This window comes from Phyllostomus hastatus, unplaced genomic scaffold, assembly GCF_019186645.2.
Source record: "Phyllostomus hastatus isolate PE091 unplaced genomic scaffold, TTU_PhHast_1.1 phas_scaffold_501, whole genome shotgun sequence".
Classification (NCBI taxonomy): Eukaryota; Metazoa; Chordata; class Mammalia; order Chiroptera; family Phyllostomidae; genus Phyllostomus; species Phyllostomus hastatus.
Window position 1 is genome coordinate 55,780,797 of NW_025334033.1, and position 13,115 is coordinate 55,793,911.

General features: G+C 36.3%; 1 protein-coding gene across 4 annotated transcripts in view; it reads right to left on the bottom strand.

Moving 5' to 3' along the window:
• Positions 1-13,115, bottom strand: part of CEP128 (centrosomal protein 128) — a 349,655-nt gene that overhangs the window by 248,999 nt on the left and 87,541 nt on the right. For all 4 annotated transcript variants that reach the window (XM_045823801.1, XM_045823799.1, XM_045823798.1 and 1 more), the window contains one exon: positions 8,775-8,926. In XM_045823801.1, coding sequence (XP_045679757.1) covers positions 8,775-8,926 — 152 coding nt within the window. The remainder of the gene's footprint in view (positions 1-8,774; positions 8,927-13,115) is intronic.

A 13,115-nucleotide genomic window follows, 5' to 3' on the forward strand; every position in this document is an offset into this window, starting at 1 on the left:
TCTTCCTTTCTCTCTCTCCTAAGCTTCAAGGGCCCTTCTGTCGCCTCTGTAACTTGTTTCCTGATCTCACTTCTTGCACAGTTCACTTCTTCTGTCTCTGTGACTTTCTGAATGAATTCTTGGGTATGGTTTGAACCGTGGCTCTGAATCCTTTCTTAGCCAGAACTCAAGTACCAAGGTTGCTGAACCGAGGTCTGGTCCTGACTCCAGCGGTCTAACACCTGGTGCCATTCTGCCACCAACAGAATGTTCCATTTGACAATATAGTTTCTAGAAATGCAATATAATAACAACTGTCTGAACGTATCAAAATGATACACTAAGACAAAAATGATGTTTAAAGCATAAGCATATATAGCTCAGTTCTATTTATAAGAACAAAAGCAGTGACATAAACAAAATAAACCTAATAAATAGCAAACAAGCCTCAAGTAGAACACCATTTGAAATAGAATTCAATTAATCATCCTTAATACTGACTCTGTGAATAAAGATTAGACTAATTCCAGAGAAAAATATGACTTTGTTACAGCAAGGACAAGAAGAAACACTGACTGGAGAAAACAGGGACAGTAGATCCAAAATGAGACGCAAACACCCCAGGGAGGAAGATGACTGATTCGTACACAGGAAAAAATATTAACATTTGTTTATGTTTTTTGTATGTATTGAAATTGGAACATTTTAGTTTCCATGTGGCCAGTTCACTGCATTTATAGAAGATTTAGTTTTACCTAAACTAAAATGAACAGGAAGCTTTCAAAAGAAGCCCCAACAAAGAAACTACACATTGAATATAATGTCACTAACAGATGGATATATATTTGTAAATGTGATATTAGGATTAACAAAAATTCAACCAGCATTCACTGAGTGTCAACTACAAACACAAGGCTAGGTTCAAGGGCTATGAAAAATATAAGGCAAGATCATTTCTCACCTAAAAGAAAACATGACTACTGGCACTATATGTAGGAGCCAACAGCAGCCGGTCCCTACCCCCAATCTCCTTCTATATACTCTCCTGTTTCACAGAGGCTGCAAAACCAAATGCTCAGCACTCCCGTGAGCTAGGTTTTGAGGACAAATTTGATGCAGTGTAGAGAGATCTGGCATGTGGAAGTGAAGCATGGACCATATAGTTGCTAGTTTAGATATCATTTATTTTGTTCTGTAGTGAATCTCCCACTTTGTACTATCCTTTCTAGGAGGCCCAATCTGCAAATATTATTGTTTATGTTAAAACAACTATTGCATAAAATACCTAGAGCACTTCTCTCCCACACTAAAATCTCACTGATGTTATAAAGTTTTGCTTTTACTGAGTAAACAAAAGAACTAACAAGATTTAATAGGATTTCACCTGAAATTCTCAGATTCTTAATTAAGGAATATCCCATTCACCTCTACTGGGAAATTAGCTTGATATATTCTTGCATGTTTTGATGAACTCATTCATTCTGGTATAATTTAGGTGCTTTATGAACTGATACTGAGAGGATAACTAATCAATTTTCCACAGTCAGAAGAACTAAGGCAAGTCAAGTGTGGAAGCCCCAAAATATTCCTACATGCAGCTACATTAGGCCATCACTCATTGGGATCACCTATTTAAAACTTTTTTTAAGTCATTACTGGTTAAAAGGAAAACATATACTTCAAATTTGTGAGTCAATTATTTTTTAACCCATGCAAAACACATATTAATAATCTTTAAAGCTGATTCAAACCCTTAATTAGTTAGGGATCAACCACATAAAACACAGCAGTAGTCAAGGCACAAATATTCTTTCTTTAAAACTAACCTTCTGTCTTTTGACCATACCAATTTTGACCACATATGTTATTATCTTCTCTTTTTTTGCCAAATGAAGCAGAGACACACAAAGAATATTAATTTCAAATAATAGGTTCCTCAGTCTTTCTCAGCGATTAAAAATAATTATTTCTCTACAAATCCTATGAGAACATATCTGCCTCATACAACTACAGTTCCCTTGTCCTTTTTAATGAAACATAATACTAAGCTTAAGCAAAGTACAGAAAATAATGTTCAATTAATTAAATACATTCATCTCTTTGTGAAGAAATAAAATACTACCTCCTGTTTCATTTGCCATAATGTTCACTACAAGGAACATTTCTAAATACACATTTCTTCAGAGTGTTTAACTTAAAACATGAGGGGGCATGTAATTAACATCTAGGCCCCAGCAACACACTAGGGAGATTCTGACCCCAGCACACACATCTCAGAGTCCATTTGTGTTTTCTTAATTTGTCTCACACTCTAATAGACTATTAATTTAAGCTCTGCAATTCTGATGTTTAAATAAAGTAGGCACTTTAAGAGGAGAAAATTTGAATATAAATAGGATAAAGCTGCTCTACTTTAAGGAAATTGGTATTTGGAGCTGCTTTTCACAGAGGTGGAACAACCTGTGGTTGTGTATTTGCTAGGAATGTGATAGGCCAAGGCAGGTATCAATGAAAGACACACACATGTCCTCCCAACTCCGACGGCAGCTGACAGGACTAAGGTAAATTACATAGTTCAGCTAAAGAAACAGTATTTTATTTCTAATCGCATGACATACAGTGAGGAGAAGAAACTGTCACATAGTATTATGACTCTACATCATTATAGAACAGCAATTTTCAACCTTTTTCATCTCATGGCACATATAAACTAATTACTAAAACTCTGCCGCACACCAAGAAATACATTTTTTTGCCAGTCTAACAAAAAAAGTAGTATAATTTTGATTCATCCACACCAGATGGCTATTGTGTTGGCTGTTGTCATAATTTACTTGATAATCTAAGGGAAAAGAGGTCAGTGCCCCTGAATGGTTAGGTACTGCATGTTTAAAAAATTCTTGCAGCACACCAGTTGAAAATCGCTGTTACAGAGCATTGCAGCTCATTTGAAACAGATCGTACACGTTATTTTAGATGACAGAACAACCTTGTGCACTTGGAAGACATCAGTTTTTCTATTTTAGACAACAGGGGGAAAGAAACTAAGGAAGCCTAAATGAGGTAAAAGAGCTCTATTTTTTTAAGTAAATATTGTTTCAAATAAAAATAATGATCCCTTGAAATGCAACCTCATATACATTAGGATGGATACTATTAAAATTAAAAAGAAAAAGAAAAACAAAATAGTGTTAGCAAGGATGAAGAGAAATTGGAGCCCTTGTGAACTGTTGGTGGAAACAAGCATGTGACGTTTGAGCACCCAGCCCACCCACAGGGGTGGCTTATATAAACTGAGGGAAGGGTGACAGTGTCTCTCTCTCTCTCTCTCACTATCACTCTCTTATTCTCTCTCTCTCAATCTCTCTCTCACTCTCTCACTCTCAGACACCATGCAGATGTGCAGACTGGTGCTTTGCGGGACCAGCTGACCCTGGAAGCTCCATGGCAAATGGCGGCTCTGAAAAGAAAGGAGCCTGAGGCCTGACAGTGGTGAGCTCCTCAGAGGATGACTCCGCAGCTGCCTGCAATTCCCAAAGGACAGTATTTGGAATGGGAGAAGGAACTCTGGGCACAGCCTGGGACTGGTCCACATAGGGTGCCTGGGTTTTCTCTGTGGTTTCGAGAGGAGATGGACTTTGAGGCAGGAGCCTGATATCCTCCCAGATTGTGTAGCTTTTGAATAAAAGACTGCTTCCCTTTTCTCACCAGACCCCTGCCTCCAACATTTGCCTATATGGGTGGCGGCTGGCAGCTGAACCCAACTTGCATTTAGTAACAAATTCAGAAGCTTAATTGGGAGATCAGGGGACTAGTCAGCCAAAAGGAATCGGCTAAAACCACAATCATCCCTGGTGGCCATGCAGGCTGTGCTCATACCCGAGGCTACGCCCTCGGAGAAAGGACTGCGCAATGCAGGGAAAACAGGTTTCACAGACCTACTCCAGCCAATTCACCAACCTCATAGAAAAGTAAACAGCAACAAACCCCAGGAAGTGGGGAATGAATCAGTGTCCAGACTTAACACACTATACTGTATTAACAGGAAGACCTCTACTCTGCTAGATTTGACAGTTTTAGCTCTGTCTGTAAAGTATGGCTGCCAACATTTGTTTTCTTTGTCATCTGTTTAAAATCTGATAAAAAAAATTACTCAGGCCCTGGCTGGCGTAGCTCAGTGGATTGAGCGCGGGCTGTAAACCAAAGTGTCGCAGGTTCTATTCCCAGTCAGGGCACATGCCTGGGTTGCAGGCCACGGCCCCCAGCAACCACACATTGATGTTTCTCTCTCTCTCTTTTTCCTTCCCTTCCCTCTCTAAAAATAAATAAATAAAATCTTTAAAAAAAATTACTTAGTACTCTGATAATATTTTACAACATGCACCTGGATGAGGAAGAAATTATTAAGATAAAAAGAAGTGCAATAGGAAATTACAGACAGGGCAATCAAGATGACTGCAAGTCTTTAAGAAGGGTTTAACAGTTGTGTTGAGGGGGTGTTATTGTATAGTCAAGTGGCCAGCTTCACATAAGAAATGCAAGAAGTTTATTCTAAAAGCAGAGTAAAAGGAAACTTCCTTCAGTTTCTATTGCACTAATCATCAAAAAAAGTTATTATCCATTATCATTTCTGTTTTCCACTACCCTTTCTCTTTTTAAAAGTAAATTCTGGCATTAAGTCCCAAGTTTATGCTAATGAATAATCATGTCAGTTGTCACTCAATTATCACTTTCAACATTTAATCTAAATTATGTACAGCACCTTGGGTTTTTTTTCCTTTGAAGTTCTTCATTGAATTTAAAAGTCAAATTTTTTTTTTCAAGAAGAGTAAATTGATAGAAGATGGAGAATGAGATTAAATCAGGGGGAATCATTGATCAAGGATGCTTGAAATTCTTATGAATACAAATAGCCTATCAAGGTTAATGAGGTTCAACTCAGGTTTATAAGAAGAAAAAAAATGCACTTAGTATTTTCTATGCATATACAAATTTAAAATCTTGGATGGAATTTGAAAGGTAAATTATGCAAACTCAAATGTAGCTTTCAATTTGGGTTTTTTACAAGCTATTTTCACTGTGTTTCCCCCAGTGTAAAATAACTGCTTAAAATATATATTCTGGATCAACAAAAACCAATGCAATTAGTGAGAAGCAGGAAAGGTCCCCATGAATACTGACAACATTCTCAGAAATTAATGTGCCATTAAGGAACAACTGGACAACAATGTTGGCCTTAAAATATAACCATAAAAATGTTCTACAGCCCAGGCTGGTTTGGCTTGGTTAGGTGGAGCATTGGTCCATAACCAAAAGGTCGACAGTTTGATTCCCAGTCAGGGCACATGCCTGGGCTGTGAGTTCGATCCTTGATACGGAAGGCGGCCAATTGATCTCTCTCTCTTGATCTCGATCTCTCTCTCTCTCTCTCTCTCTCTCTCTCTCTCTCTCTCTCTCCTTACCTCTCTTTCAAATAAGAATTAAATAAACCTTTTAAAAAAGGTTCCACAAAATTTTATTTCAGTCAACAAACATTAATTCAGTGCCTAATACAGATAAGACACTGAAGGGGCACACAAAGGGATACAGAGGTAAGACCTGGTTCTTAACCCACACTCATCTACGATCCAAAAAGAGCTATGTCTTTAATTCAAGTGGCTCCCAGAATGCCACAAGCTTGAATTGTAACATCAACAGCATGCTGGTAAATGGCCCAGAGCAAAATCTGTGCACAGCAACATTATGAAAAGAAAATGTAAATACAAAATGTCAGAGTGAAAGACTGTTAGAAAGATGAAAGAAAGAGAGAGAGAGAGAGAGAGAGAGGGAGGGAGGGAGGGGAAGGAGGCGGAGAGAGAGAGAAAAGAAGGGAGGGAGCCAAGTCAACACATTCCAGAGATAAAGACAGAATCTGGCAAAGGATTTCTGTTCACAAGAACTCTGTTACAGAGAGACGGAGGGTGTGGAAGCCTTGCCACTGCTATGAGCTAACAGTCCATTAGACATCATTATTCTCTGATTCTGTGTTCAGTAGCAGCTTTCCAAAACCGAGGCATATGAAATTGGAAGACTGGTGCTTTGCTTAGGAGAATAGTGTTTAATATCCGTATAGGTCTCCCACTGGGTCAAGATGAACTGGCACTCTTACCTCTTAACCTCTTGTCAGCTTCATTGTTAATATGAACCAGACTCCCAGATCACCTTAATTCTAGGTCACGGAAAACTCAAGTTTCCAGATTGAGGACAAAACTTGGACACATGATGTCTTCACTAAGGTAAGGACGTCTAAACTGGATTTGTCGTGATGACAGGGCAGCTTTCTTCTGCAGCCCCTTTCTCCTTTACTTCAACCCGCTTTGAAATCCCGAAGAAATACACTCAGATTACTTTAAGACAGCATGAGAAAAGTGCCATAAGAACATAGTGATGTGGGCAAAGGATGGCTCAAAAGGAAGGATTATAACTTTCAAGAGATATAATCCAAGAAGGCTTCAGGAATAAGGTTTAGGATTTACACAAAGGTCATTACAGAAACAGTGGACAGCTGGGACAAAGGAAAAACAGATGGGATTTTGGAATTTTAAGAAAAAAATAAGTTAATAAGACTATGTATGATGTTCAGCAGAAGTGTTAGAAAGTCAAGGAGAAAGACAGTAATCGAACAAATAATAAGAAATGTGACCATATATATGTTAATGGGCCTGAATAATAATCTCATTTTGTGCATCTTTTCTTATTTATAATTGATCTCTAAAAGAAAGAACTAAAAAAGATTACTTTCCATTTTTTATAAAATGTATAAGGCAATATCACATAATACCAAAAACCTTCTAAAAATTAAGCAGAGGCCAAATGCTTTTCAATTAAATTTCAATAAAATTCGTAACTGTTAGAGGCTAAATTGAGTGACCCATGACTTATATCTCTCACCAAGTCTGCAGGAGATTTCACTGTAAGAATAGCTTGGAAATAAAGATATGCAAGGGGCCTCTACAAGGTATGAAAAATAAATACACCATAATCAGAAATGTCACTAAATTTAAAAAAAACTGATGTACATTTAATTAAGGTAATTACTGTATTTTTGGATATAAGAAAACCAGACAAAAATAAAACTGGTTAATTGTAATCTCTTCCAGAATGAATGATGCCTTTTCGTGATTACATTTTCCAAAGGTAACTGGGAGAAAAGTCTTCCATCATCCAAAAGGAATCTGAATTAGACGTGAGACAAACTCAAAGAATTTTCTGCATCAGTTTTAAAATGTCACCTGCACAGGGGCAGGGAAATCTGCTGCATTTTAGTTCATCATCCTGTCACCAGAACCTAGAATAGTGCCTGGCACATAACAGGCAGTCATTAAGTATTTGATTTGTGAGTAAATGTTCAACCTTTCTCTCCAATTGTCTTTCACATTAAAACCACACAACTAATCCAAACTAGCACAAAAGAATTCCAACTCTTCCCTAACTCGCATGAAAATATGACAGAACTGTGAAGTTAGGACAAGGGGAAAGCAAGGCTCTTTGAATGAGAGCATTACTAGGTTATTATAAGTAATTTTTTAAATGCCTACACATTTGAGATCTTTTTTCAATTTATTCCACAAGTGATAAATGAAAAAAAAGTGGGAAGGAAGAAAAGGAAGTAGGGAGGGAGGGAGGGAAGGACAGACCAGTGTGTCATTACAAACCATGGCAAAGGGGGTTTCCTACCTTTGGTATTTATTAACATAGTTCTTTTAAAAATACTTAAAAATAATCATTTTAGCAGCACTTCTGTCAGGAGAATCAAGGACTACAATAATATCCATGAAGCAAACTTTAAAAGTCCTACAATTACAACTGCTCTGAGGATATTTATGACGGGTAATCGTTAAACATGTAAAGAGCTTTGTAAAGAGTAGGTCAATATTTAATTATTTTTACAATGTGAATCTTGACCCTAATCTAAAATATATTTTCCATAAATGTACTGAAAAGATGAAAGAGAAACGCAACTAGAGTCACATTAAATGTTTCCTTTGGGTTATATAAAGTCAGATGCATTTAACACCAATTTTCTACCTTTCATTGTAATTTGGGGACTTCTTCAAATGTGGCCACTTATTACAACTAGAACACAATAAAAACATACAGAGGAGGACTGACACATATCTATTTCTGAATGTGTCATCTATGTTTGATCTACTTCTCACAATGATAATTGACAGTAAGCCATTTCCTTTTCATGAAGTTCTCTCCTTTGATTTTTAATATTTTCTGGTAATTGCCCCATCTGTGCTGGACAAAAGGTGAGGAGAAACGGTAGCTGCCTGGTTGCACTTCATTCATGGTTACAGCATTCACAATTATTACACAACCCTAAATTCATACAGGCGTCACAACTCTACCTCTATGGCAAAAGAGGTAGAGACTTGAAAACTTTTATGTTTCTAAAGAAGAAGTATCAGTAATACGTTTTTGATGCGAGTTCTGCCTGTTTCTCCCCCCCAAATAAATGATAATTCACTGTTCCTTCAGAAGAACGGTCCTTTCCGTCTGTAGGAAGGACTCAGTTGCTCCTAGGACAAAAATATTTTCAAGTTTAATAGTTTCCTGGCTTTGAGGTCAAGTGAAAGAGAAATAATTCCATAGAAATTCCCATATATAATCAGTCATCTACGTAACTTTATATTATCAAGCCTAAACTAGAGTTCATAAAATATCACAATCTTCATATGAAAATTTCATTAAGCAATTCTACGAAACAAAACTAAAGTCCTTTGAATATGGCTTAAAGATAGCAAAGTCACCTCTATTTGTGCTGCCAAATGTGCTTTCTCCTTGTCTTTTCGCTCCACGCACCGCTTCACTTCCTCCAACTCGGAGGCCAGGGCACTGAGGTTCAGCTGTGCTCTCAGATCCGACATCTGCTTCTCCAGACCCTCCTTTTCCCGCTCAATGCCTTCAAAGAGAAAAATCTAAAGCTTGATGGTTGTTCTTTATTCACAGGAGAATGTACTTTCAAATGGTACAAAGCCTTGATGTCTTAATATTCCAGCTAACATAATCCACTTATTAACAATGTCATTCAACAGGCTTCATACTTTGCCAGTCTATTGTTTCAAGCCTCATGCAGTTTTCTACAATTATTTCACTTTGATACTGAGGCAAAATGTTATCTGATTTCTAGTCCAATTAATTTCAAAACTCCTACATATTTTTTTCCTTTAACTTTCCTTACATCCCTACATTACCTTCAAAGTCTAACAAAAAAACTAAAAGAATTTTCAGCTCAGCTACTCCCAACAGGTTACTGTGAAGTTCATACAACAAAATGCTTTTCTTGCAACATAAACACATGATGCCATTAAATCTCTGATTGTGCATGACCACAAACTTACTAATGCTGGAGACTACAAATCTAGAAACTATGTCCATGAACCAGAAAATTGAGTTAGTATTTAACTCAACATAAGACATTTGGTCTATGATGCACATTTTAATATCATCTTCTTCAGAGATAACACAAAAACCCTTTCTCAATGAGCTTGCACTCCAAGAACAGAAACAAAGTACTTCCTTGAATCTAAGGTGTCAAAAATTGGAACATATAAATTTTAAACTACTATTTTCCCAGCAATTTTCTTTCAAGAAAAGATGAAAAGAAACAGTACCAACCCAAATATACAGACCATTTATACGACACACTTTAATTTTAGAAATATCAGTGTTTAAAATATCAAATGTACCTTGTATGGAACGTACATAGGCATTTTAATAGCATGATAAGAATACTCACAGATACTATATATGAGGGGGCCAAAAAACAGAATTTATTTATAAAAAATTGGGCATTAATTCTTATATGTTTAAACTTCAGTCACCTTCAAAGTACTCTCCATTTGATGCAATACACCTATTGAGACATTTTTTTTCCACTGCATAAAACAGTTTTTGAACTCATTGATTTTGGTGCCTTTTAGCGTTTCTGCTGTTTTTTGTTTCACCTCTTCCACATTGGCAAAACATTTCCCTTTGAGTACTTGTTTCATCCAGGGAAACCACACACACACAAAAACAAAAAGTCAAAGTCACTCGGGGCCATATTGGGTGAATAGGAGGGTGGGACATGGGAGTCATGTCGTTTCAAAAACTGCTGAATACTCAGCCTGGTGTGGGTAGGTGTGCTTGTAAATCACCCATTGTGAAATGGGCAAACATTTTCAGTCTTCAAAAAAAACTTCACACCAGCTGGTACACTGATACAGATGGGTTCCTAGAACACTCACCCAGTGGGGGTGGCCTGTACAACAAGGGGCCTACCCTCCAGAAGATAATTCCAGGGGTTTTTTTGGGTTCCCCCTCATAGATATTCTTGAATAGCATAATGATTATTATACAGAAATAGTACAAAAAAATGGAGTGATTAACTCAATCTTGGTGAGAAGCTGAGGTAAGAAAAATTGGATACTAAGTAGATTTAAACATTAGATACAAACTTCCACCAAGCAAGGGATGCAGTGGGGTGGTATTTCAAGGAACGGAAATGGAATAAAGCACCAAGATACAAAATTAGATTTAATGTTAAGGTGACTGCAAGCACAGTAGTTTTATGTAGCTCACACATACGAGGGAAGGGAAGTCAGCAGGCAGGCTATGTATTGCTAGGGAGCTTAAAAATTATCCTACAGACCAGGAATTAGCAAACATTTTCTGTAATGGGTCAGACAGTAAATATTTTAACCACAGACCACTGTCACAACTACTCAACTCTGCCACTGTACTGCAAAGTAACCTATACTGCACATAAACGAACAGAAGTAGCAGTATTCCAATAAAGTTTATTTACAAAAGTCTGGGTTTGGCCCATGAGTCGCACTTTGCCCACTCCTGCTAGGTCTACAACCCACAAATGTGCATATTTGTTTAACTGTAAATGTATTTATTGATTTTATAAATGTATGTATGCATTTTATGTTTTATTTTATAAATATATGTATGCACATATCATATATATCTCCATAGTGTATATCTATTTATATATAGATGTTTCATAATATACATGTTAGTATTATACATGGATAACATTAGTATGAATATATACTATATAAAATATGGAGATAATACATATGGATACATATATAAATACATATACATATATGTATATTTTATGAAGTATAATATATATTTGGTATAAAGACATATATAATATTTTCTATATTTTATAATATAGATACATATAAAATATTAGCATGGCTATATGTAAATATATAGGTATATACCCATACCTACATATATAATGAAATATTAACAAAATTAAAATACTTAAAACATGACATATAAAGTATAAATAATGTTACAAACCCTCTCCTCCCACACCCAGAGTATTTTTTTCTTATACGGCATTTTGAAGAACACTCACTACACACAGTAGTGGGTAGTAGAGGATGGCGGTTAAGAGCTCAAGTTCAAGGAGAAAACCATTTGGGTCTGCTCCTTCCCACAAACGACCTTAGGCAAGGTACTCAATCTGTTCCTCAGACTTTTAAAAAAATCATTAAAACAGAAACAAAAATAGTACTTTTCTCATAGAGCAGTTGTAAGAACTAAAGGAGACCATGTAAAACGAGTAGCATAATGCCTTGTACATAGTTAGAACTCAGTGACTTATAATGAGAGGTTTTAATCAAGTACACTGAATGGCTGGTGTCTTAGAAGGGCCCCAGTGGCTGCAGTACAGAAGATCGATGACAGCAGAAGTAGAATAGACAAGTTAAGAGGGTAACTTATTTGACATGAAGCATGCCTAAACTGGGGTAACAAAAAAGAGGCTAGGGAAAATTCAAGAAATTTCAAGATCTATAACTAGACTGGGTATCAGTACAAATTACATGGAGGGGAGAAGAAATAATTTTGAATTTTCTTTGTATTTTAGGCTTGGATATCCGGATAACAATAATGTCATCAACTGAGATAAGAAATAGAAACAGGTTCTGAGGAAAGAATGAATTCAGATTTAATCTGTGGACTGAACAACTGTGAAACAGCATATAGAGATGTCCAATGAGCAACTCCATCTAGAGAGCTGGAAACGGCAAAAGAAATACAATGGAGAAAAGACGGTTTTTCCACAAATGGTGCTGGAACAACTGAATGTCCACATGCTAAAAAATGAATTCAGACTTAGACCTTCCACCTTCCACAAATATTAATTTAAAATGGATCACAGACCTAAATGTAAAACACAAGATTATAAAATGCTTAGAAGATAGAAAAAAAAACTGGGTGACCTTCACTTTGGCAACAGCTTTTTAGATGCAATACCAAAGTCACAATCTATAAAAAATAATTGACAATTGTACTTGAACAACAATAAAACAATAAATAAATAAATAAATAAATAAATAAATAAATCCTGCTAAACAAAAATAATTGATAAGCTGGACTTCATTAAAAGTGAAATTTTCAGTTCTGCAAAAGACGTCAACAGAATGAAAAGACAAGCCACAGGCTGTGAGAAATTATTTGCAAAGGCATACCTGAGAAAAGATTGTTATCCAAAACATATAAGACTCTTAAAACTCAACAATAAGAAAACAAACAATGTGGAAAAAAAAATGGGCCAAAGACCTAAACAGATACCTCAACAAAGAAGATATACAGATGGCAAATAAGCATGATAAAAGACGCTCCACATCATTTGTTATCAGGGAAATGCAAAGTAAACCAACAATGAGATGCCACCACAAGCCTAATAGAATGACTACAATCCAGAAAGCTGAGAACAGCAAATGCTGACAAGGATGTGGAACAGGAACTCTCATTGCTGACAGGAATGAAAAATGGTACAGCCACTTTGATAGACAGTTTAGAAGATTCTCACAAAACTAAACATATTCCTACCATACAATTCATTAATCACACTCTTTGGGATTTACTCAAAGAAGATGACAAACACATCCACACAAAAATCTGCACACAGATGTTTACTTTATTCATAATTGGCAAAACTTGGAAGCAACCAAGATGCCTTCAATAGATAAAACAGATAAACTGGTACATTCATACAATGTTTAAAAAAGAAAGAGAGAAACAGAGAGAGAGAGCTACCAGTCATGAAAATACATGAAGGAAACTTAAAGGTATATTAT